The 10,076-nt window shown below is 45.5% G+C and overlaps 1 protein-coding gene across 1 annotated transcript in view; it reads right to left on the bottom strand.

Moving 5' to 3' along the window:
* itgb4 (integrin, beta 4) overlaps positions 1–9,360 on the bottom strand; it is a 137,303-nt gene extending 127,943 nt beyond the window's left edge. The window contains exon 1 of the mRNA XM_043715209.1: positions 9,224–9,360. Within this exon, the coding sequence (XP_043571144.1) occupies positions 9,224–9,360 (137 nt within the window). The remainder of the gene's footprint in view (positions 1–9,223) is intronic.
* Positions 9,361–10,076: the final 716 nt, after the last annotated feature.

Here is a 10,076-nt window from a genome sequence, read left to right as displayed (position 1 = left end):
TGTCCTGGAGATGTTCCCTAAAGCGCTCTGCTAGAAGGCATCCAGTCTCCCCAATGTAGAGGAGACCGCATCGGGAGCAACGGATACAATAAATGATATTGGTGGATGTGCAGGTAAAACTTTGATGGATGTGGAAGGCTCCTTTAGGGCCTTGGATAAAGGTGAGAGAGGAGGTGTGGGCACAGGTTTTGCAATTCCTGCGGTGGCAGGGGAAGTGCCAGGTTGGGAAGGTGGATTGAAGGGGGGCGTGGACCTGACCAGGTAGTCACGGAGGGAACGGTCTTTGCAGAAGTCGGAAAGGGGTGGGGAGAGAAATATATCCCTGGAGATGGCAGAAATGTTTGGAGATGGCAGAAATGTCGGCGGATGATTTGGTTTATGCGAAGGTTGGTGGGGTGCCAGGGGTGTTCTGTCCTTGTTACGGTTGGAGGGGTGGGGTCTGAGGCGGAGGTGTGGGATATGGACGAGATGTGTTGGAGGGCATCTTTCACCACGTGGGAAGGGAAATTGCAGTCTCTAAAGAAGGAGGCCATCTGGTGTGTTCTGTGGTGGAACTGGTCCTCCTGGGAGCAGATACGGCGGAGGCGGAGGAATTGGGAATACGGGATGGCATTTTTGCAGGAGGTAGGGTGGGAAAAGGTGTAATCCAGGTAGCTGTGGGAGTCGGTGGGTTTGTAAAATATGTCGGTATCAAGTCGGTCATCATTAATGGAGCTGGAGAGGTCTAGGAAAGGGGAGGGAGGTGTCAGAGATGGTCCAGGTAAATTTAAGGTCAGGGTGGAATGTGTTGGTGAAGTTGATGAATTGCTCAACATCCTCATGGGAGCACGAAGTCGCACCGATGCAGTCATCAATGTAGCGGAGGAAGAGGTGGGGAGTGGTGCCGGTGTAATTATGGAAGATCGACTGTTCTACGTAGCCAACAAAGAGACAGGCATAGCTGGGGCCCATACGTGTGCCCATGGCTACCCCTTTGGTCTGGAGGAAGTGGGAGGAGTCTAAGGAGAAATTGTTAAGGGTGAGGACCAGTTCGGCCAAACGAATGAGTGTGTCGGTGGAAGGGTACTGTTGGGGACGTCGGCAGAGGAAGAAACGGAGGGCTACAGGGAGAATGCGGGTAAGTGGAGTTGAAATGCCCATCAGCCATGATTGAATGGCGGAGTGGACTCGTTAGGCCGAATGGCCTTACTTCCGCTCCTATGTCTTATGGTCTTATGGCTTGGAGGCCCTGGTCATGGCAGATGGAGGTGTAGAGGGATTAGATATCCATGGTGAAGATGAGGAGTTGGGGCCAGGGAAACGGACGTTTTGGAGGAGGTGGATGGCGTGGGTGGTGTCTTGAACGTATGTGGGGAGTTCCTGGACTAGGGAGGATAGGACAGTAGGTAGAAATGGGTTCAGTGGGGCAGGAGCATGCTGAGACAATGGGTCGGCCAGGGTGGTCAGGCTTGTGGATCTTGGGAAGGAGGTAGAACCGGACAGTGCGGGTTCGCGGACTATGAGGTTGGAAGCTGTGGGTGCGAGATCTGCTATTCTTATCGCCAACAATCTGACACAGCCTCTCTTTCTGAATCCTGTGCCGACACAAGTGCTCAGTCACCTCAAAGCATTTAATTCTAGTGCGCTGCAGATTGGGTGAAAATGTCACCGAGCCATTTATTTTATCAAACCTAACTACTGATTGAGCAATGTACATCCCCCATTTTCAGACAGATTCAAATAGCTTGGAACGTAAGTGACTGAGACAAAGGCAAACCAAACATAGAAGCTGAACACAAGAACAAACTACAGAAAGGGAGACACAGGCTCGCACTATTATATAAACAATCCTCTCCATTGCACACCATGCTGTAAAAACGATCCTCACCACTGCTCACCATGCTGCATAAACAATCCTCACCACTGCTCACCAGGGTATATAAACAATACTCACCACTGCTCACCATGCTGTATAAACAATCCTCACCATTGCACACCATGCTGCGTAAACAATCCTCACCATTGCTGACCATGTTGTATAAACAATCCTCACCACTGCTCACTATGCTGTATAAACAATCCTCACCACTGCTCACCATGCTGTATAAACAATTCTCACCACTGCTCACCATGCTGTAAAACGATCCTCACCACTGCTCACCATGCTGCATAAACAATCCTCACCACTGCTCACCAGGGTATATAAACAATCCTCACCACTGATCACCATGCTGCAGAAACAATCCTCACCACTGCTCAACATGCTGTATAAACAATCCTCACCACTGCTCACCATGCTGTATAAACAATCCTCACCACTGCTCACCGTGCTGTATAAACAATCCTCGCTATCCGCACCATGCTGCATATACAATCCGCACCACTGCTCACCATGCGGTATAAAAAATCCTCACAACTGCTCACCATGCTGTATAAACAATCCTCACCACTGCTCACCATGCTGTAAAAACAACCTACACCACTGCTCACCATGGTGTATAAACAATCCTCACCACTACTCACCATACTATATAAACAATCCTCACCATTGCTCACCATACTGCATAAGCAATCCTCACCACTACTCACCATGCTGTATAAACTATCCTCACCAATGCTCACCATGCTGTATAAACAATTCTCACCATGCTGTATAAACAATCCTCACCACAGATCACTGTGCTGTACAAACAATCCCCACCACTGCTCACCATGCTGTATAAACAATCCTCACCACTGCTCACCGTGTTGTATAAACAATCCTCACCACTGCTCACCATGCTGTATAAACAATCCTCACCACTGCTCATCATGTTGTATAAACAATCCTCACGACTGCTCACCATGCTGTATAAATCAATCCTCACCACTACTCACCATACTATATAAACAATCCTCACTATTGCTCACCATACTGTATAAACAATTCTCACCACTGCTCACTATGGTGTATGAACAATCCACACCACTGCTCATCATGCTGCAGAAACAATCCTCACCACTGCTCACCAGGGTATATAAACAATCCTCACCACTGATCACAAATAATCCTCACCACTGCTCACCATGCTGCATAAACAATTCTCACCACTGCTATCCATGCTGTATAAACAATCCTCGCTATTCCTCACCATGCTGTATAAACAATCCTCACCATTGCTCACCATGCTGTATTAACAATCCTCACCACTGCTGACCATGCTGTATAAACAATCCCCACCACTGCTCACCATGTTGCATAAACAATTCTCACCACTGCTCACCATGCTGTATAAACAATCCTCGCTATTCCTCACCAGGCTGTATAAACAATCCTCACAACTGCTCACCATGTTGTATAAACAAGCCTCACCATTGCTCACCATGCTGTATTAATACTCCTCACCACTGCTCACCATGCTGTATGAACAATCCTCACCATTGCTCACCATGCTGTATAAACAATCTACACCACTGCTCACCATGCTATGTAAACAATCCTCACCATTGCACACTATGCTGTTTAAACAAACCTCACCATTGTACACCATGATGGAGAAACAATCCTTACCATTGCTTACCATGTTGCATAAACAATCCTCACCATTGTACACCATGCTGTTTGAACACTCCTCGCCACTGCTCACCAGGCTGTATAAACAATCCTCACCACTGCTCACCATGCTGTCTAAGAAATCCTCACAACTGCTCACCATGCTGTATAAACAAGCCTCACCACTGCTCACCATGCTGTATGAACAATCCTCACCATTGCTCACCATGCTGTGTAAACAATCCTCACCACTTCTCACCATACTGTATAAACAATCCTCACCACTACTCAACATGCTGTATAAACAATCTACACCACTGCTCACCATGCTGTGTAAACAATCCTCACCATTGCTCACCATGCTGTATGAACAATCCTCACCATTGCTCACCATGTTGTATAAACAATCCTCATCACTGCTCACCATGCTGTATAAAAAATCCTCACAACTGCTCACAATGCTGTATGAACAATCCACACCACTGCTCACCATGCTGTAAAAACAACCTACACCACTGCTCACCATGCTGTGTAAACAATCCTCACCATTGCTCACCATGCTGTATGAACACTCCTCACCATTGCTCACCATGTTGTATAAACAATCCTCATCACTGCTCACCATGCTGTATGAACAATCCACACCACTGCTCACCATGCTGTAAAAACAACCTACACCACTGCTCACCATGCTGTGTAAACAATCCTCACCATTGCTCACCATGCTGTATGAACACTCCTCACCATTCCTCACCATGTTGTATAAACAATCCTCACCATTGCTCACCATGCTGTGTAAACAATCCTCACCACTTCTCACCATACTGTATAAACAATCCTCACCACTACTCACCATGCTATATAAACAATCCTCACCACTGCTCACCATACTGTATAAACAATCCTCATCATTGCTCACCATGCTGTATAAACAATCCTCATCACTGCTCACCATGCTATATAAAGAATCCTAACCACTGCTCACCATGCTGTATATACAATCATCACCATTGCTCACCATGCTGTATGAATAATCCTCACCTCTGCTCACCACGTTATATAGAATCTCCACCACTGCTCACCATGCTGTATAAACAAACTCACCACTGCTCACCATGCTGTATAAACAATTCTCACCAGTGCTCACCATGCTGTATAAACAATCCTCACAACTGCTCACCATGCTGTATAAACAATCCTCACCATTGCTCACCATGCTGTATGAACAGTCCTCAGCATTGCTCACCATGCTGTATAAAAAATCTTCTCCACTGCTCACCATGCTATATAAAGAATCCTCAACACTACTCACCATACTATATAAACAATGCTCACCACTGCTCACCATGCTGTATAAACAATCCTCACCATTGCTCACGATGCTGTATGAACAATCCTCACCATTGCTCACTATGCTGTATAAAAAAATCCTCACCACTGCTCAGCATGCTGTATAAACAATCCTCACCATTGCTCACCATGCTGTATGAACAATCCTCACCTCTGCTCACCATGCTATATAAAGTATCCCCACCACTGCTCACCATGATGTATAAATAATCCTCACCACTGCTCACCATGCTGTATAAACAATCCACACCAGTGCTCACCATGCTGTATAAACAATCCTCACCACTGCTCACCATGCTATATAAAGAATCCTCACGACTGCTCACCATGCGGTATAAACAATCCTCACCACTGCTCACCATGCTGTATAAACAATCCTCACCTTTGCTCACCATGCTGTATGAACATTCCTCACCACTGCTCACCATACTGTACAAACAATCCTCAATAAGCAGAGGAGGCTCCACCACTGTGATGCACTAAATGGCTGCAGGAATCCCTGCCAAAGATCCTGTCTGATGAGTTGAGAGTGCGGTGCTGGAAAATCACAGCAGGTCAGTCAGCATCCAAGCAGCAGGAGAATTGATGTTTTGGGTATGATTCCTGCTGAAGGGCTTATGCCCAAAATATTGTTTCTCCTGCTTCTCGGATGCTGCCACCACATTCAGCACCACATTCTCAACTTTGATCACCAGCATCTGCAGTCCTTACTTTCTCCTCCACCATCCTGTCTGATGAGTCAGGAACTGGAGAATGACATCCACATAGTTACCTGTATTAATGGGAGCAAAGGGTGCAGGATTCTCCACACGATTAACATTTAGTTAGTACAATATGGGGAAAGAACAGTGCAGTGGGAGTAATAGGATCATTTTTCTCAAAGGGCCGAACAGCCTTCCTGTGTCCTGTACCTTCCTGAAGAGCTAGCCTTTACAGAGGTTTTGGAAGAAGGGATGTTGGCAGAGGCATTCAGAGTATATTACAACATCTGAGTTAATGTTTCAAAAGAGTCTAAGATTGAGCGGGTCGGGAAAGATGAAGGAAATGAGGGTGGGAAGAATTGGGTTGGAGATTAGACTGAGGGAGAGACGGAGGGGGGTGAGACAGAGGTGGGCAAGAGGCTAGAGTAAGGAACAGCTTTGGAATCTGAGTTGACAGCGACACGATAAGATCTACACCAAGGTAAACAAAGAGGATGGAATGAAAATGTAATAAATGGTAATTATTGAGTGAAAATGAAGTATCTTTGCAGGTGGCTGTCTGTAAAGGTTACTCATTTATTGAAGATAGGCAGCAGCAAAAGCCATTAACTCTAGGTGTGACTGCAGCAACATATAATCGAAAGATAAGGAAACTTTACTCTCTGTTCTTCAGAAGATCACACCCAAATGTTTCCAGTGACATCTGAGAACAAATAGATTTATTATTGTTTCCAAACTACAATAGAGCATGAGGCCAAAGCCAGGCAGGGTGTACACAGATGAATGGCGTTATTGTTCCATTGGCAAGCTGTGAAGACAATGGCTCACAGATCCTTGGGATACAGAGAATACATTCTTTGAGCAAACGCGCCCAGTCTCCTTTCATGCTGATGAGGGGCTGGAATTAATCAGCTATCTGTACATTTATCATTGAAAGGCTTTCAGTAATTGCCTATTTCCGTGGGCTCTCTTACTCAATCTTTCTTCATATGCTTCCCGACCTATCATCTGTCTGTTTAAGTTCATTTTTCTCTCTTTGTTCCTCCCTTTTGCTGTCCTTTAGCTTCTCTCTCCAACGTTGTATTTCTAACTGTTTCTCCGATATCCTTTGTTTCCATCATTCTGTTGTTCACTCACTCTCGGTCTCCCTTTATCTCAGTGCCTCCGACACACTTTCTCTCACTCCATCTCGTTGTCACTGCCTTCCCCTCACACTCTCCCCTTATGTTACCCTATATGAGCACAATTTCTGCAAGGGCAGTGTTATACAAACGTAACTGCTGTGTCTGTATCTGGCCCATATGCTGTAATCTCAACTAAAACCATCATTAAAGGACCAACCATCGTGGGAGTGAACTCCAGGTTTGATTCATTGAGATGGGTGTTGTATAATAGTGTAAGGGCCCAAAAGAGTTAAACTGAGAGGTGTCTTAAGCATCACAATAATGATATCATCCAGATCTGTGGAGATCAGTGTAGCAGCCTGACGGAGTAAGATCCTTATTCTCTGTAAGAATGTTTTACTGATCAGTATCACTAATAAACACATGCTGACATAGAGGTGGGGACTGTTCATACAGCATGGTGAGCAGTGGTGAGGATTGTTTATATACCATGGTGAGCAGTGGTGAGGATTCTTTATATACCATGGTGAGCAGTGGTGAGGACTCTTTATATAGCATGGTGAGCAGTGGTGAGGATTCTTTACATACCATGGTGAGCAGTGGTGAGGATTCTTTATATACCATGGTGAGCAGTGGTGAGGACTCTTTATATAGCATGGTGAGCAGTGGTGAGGATTGTTTATACAGCATGGTGAGCAGTGGTGAGGATTCTTTATATAGCACGGTGAGCAGTGGTGAGGACTCTTTATATAGCATAGTGAGCAGTGGTGAGGATTGTTAAAGTGAGCAGTGGTGTGGATTGTTTATACAGCATGGTGAGCAGTGGTGAGGATTGTTTATAGAGCACGGTGAGCAGTGGTGAGGATTGTTTATACAGCATGGTGAGGATAGTTTATACAGCATGGTGAGCGGTGATAAGGATTGTTTATACAGCATGGTGAGCAGTGGTGAGGATTGTTTGTACAGCATAGTGAACAGTGGTGAGGATTGTTCATATAGCATGGTGAGGATTGGTTACACAACGTGGTGAGCAGTGGTGAGGATTCTTTATATAGCATGGTGAGCACTGATGAGGACTCTTTATATAGCATGGTGAGCAGTGGTGAGGATTATTTATATAGCACGGTGAGCAGTGGTGAGGATTGTTTATACACCATGGTGAGCAGTGGTGATGATTCTTTATATAGCATGGTGAGCAGTGGTGAGGACTCTTTATATAGCATGGTGAGCAGTGGTGAGGATTGTTTAGACAGCATGATGAGCAGTGGTGAGGAATGTTTATACAGCATGGTGAGCAGTGTTGACAATTGTTTACACAGCATGGCGAGCAGTGGTGAGGATTGTTAATACAGCATGGTGAGCAGTGGTGAGGATTGTTCATGCAGCATGGTGAGCAGTGTTGAGGGTTGTTTATACAGTATGACTAGCACTGGTGAGGATAGTTTATACAACATGGTGAACAGTGGTGAGGATTGTTGAAACAGCAAGGTGCGCATTGGTGAGGACTGTTTATACAGCATGGTGAGCGGTGGTGGGGATTGTTTATACAGCATGGTGAGCAGTGGTGTGGATTGTTTATACAGCATGGTGAGCAGTGGTGTGGATTGTTTACACAGCATGGTGAGCAGTGGTGTGGATTGTTTATACAGCATGGCGAGCAGTGGTGAGGATTGTTCATGCAGCGTGGTGAGCAGTGGCAAGGATTGTTTATACTGCACGGTGACCAGTGCTGAGGATTGTTTACACAGCATGGTGAGCAGTGGTGAGGATTCTTTATATAGCACAGTGAGAAGTGGTGAGGATTGTTTATATAGCATAGTGAGCAGTGGTGAGGAATGTTTACACAGTATAGTGAACAGTGATGAGGATTGTTCATACAGCATAGTGAGCAGTGGTGAGGATTGTTTATAAAGCATGGCGAGCAGTGGTGAGGATTGTTTATACAGCATGGTGAGCAATGGTGAGGAATGTTTATACAACATGGTGAACAGTGGTGAGGATTGTTTACACAGCATGGTGAGCAGTGGTGAGAACTTTTTATACAGCAAGGTATGCATTAGTGAGGACTGTTTCGACAGCATGGTGAGCGGTGCTGAGGATTGTTTGTACACCATGGTGAGCTGTGGTGTGGATTGTTTTACAGTGCGGTGAGCCGTGGTGAGGATTGTTTATGCAGCATAGTGAGCAATGATGAGGGTTGTTTATAAAGCATGGTGAACAGTGGTGAGGATTGTCTATACAGCACGGTGAGCCGTGGTGAGGATTGTTTATGCAGCATAGTGAGCAGTGGTGAGGATTGTTTATACAGCATGGTGAGGAGTGGTGAGGATTGTTCATACAGCATGGTGAGCAGTGGTGAGGGTTGTTTATACAGCATGGTGAGCAGTGGTGAGGATTGTTTATACAGCATGGTGAGCAGTGGTGAGGATTGTTCATACAGCATGGTGAGCGGTGGTAGGGATTGTTTATACAGCATGGCGAGTGGTGGCGAGGATTGTTTATACAGCATGGTGAGCAGTCGTGGGGATTGTTTATACCGCATGGCGATCAGTCGTGGGAATTGTTTATACAGCATGGTGAGCAGTGGTGAGGATTGTTCATACAGCATGGCGAGTGGTGGCGAGGATTGTTTATACAGCATGGTGAGCAGTCGTGGGGATTGTTTATACCGCATGGCGATCAGTCGTGGGAATTGTTTATACAGCATGGTGAGCAGTGGTGAGGATTCTTTATATAGTATGCTAAGCCGTGATGAGTATTGTTTATACAGCATGGTGAGCAGTGATGACGATTCTTTATATAGCATGGAGAGCAATGGTGAGGATTGTTTATACAGCATGGTGAGCAGTGGTGAGGATTGTTTAGGCAGCATGGTGAGCAGTGGTGAGGATTATTTATATAGTATGCTAAGCAGTGGTGAGGATTATTTATCCAGCATGGTGAGCAGTGGTGAGGATTCTTTATATAGCATGGTGAGCAGTGGTGAGGATCGTTTATACAGCATGGTGAGCAGTGGTGAGGATTCTTAAGATAGTATGCTAAGCATTGGTGAGGATTATTTATACAGGATGGTGAGCAGTGGTGGGGATTGTTTATGCAGATGGTGAGCAGTGGTGAGGATTGTTTATACAGCATGGTGAACAGTGGTGAGGATAGTTTATACAGCATGATGAGCGGTCTTGAGGATTGTTTATACACCATGTTGAGCAGTCGTGAGGATTGTTTATATAGCATGGTGAGCATTGGTGAGGATAGTTTATCCATCATGGTGAGCAGTGGTAAGGATTGTTTACACAGCATGTTGAGCAGTGGTGAGGATTGTATATACAGCATGGTGACCAGTCGTGAGGATTCTTTATATAGCATGTTGAGCAGTCGTGGGGATTGTTT

The sequence above is a fragment of the Chiloscyllium plagiosum genome, chromosome 24 (genome assembly GCF_004010195.1).
Source record: "Chiloscyllium plagiosum isolate BGI_BamShark_2017 chromosome 24, ASM401019v2, whole genome shotgun sequence".
NCBI lineage: Eukaryota > Metazoa > Chordata > Chondrichthyes > Orectolobiformes > Hemiscylliidae > Chiloscyllium > Chiloscyllium plagiosum.
This window is presented reverse-complemented; position numbering and strand designations above follow the sequence as displayed.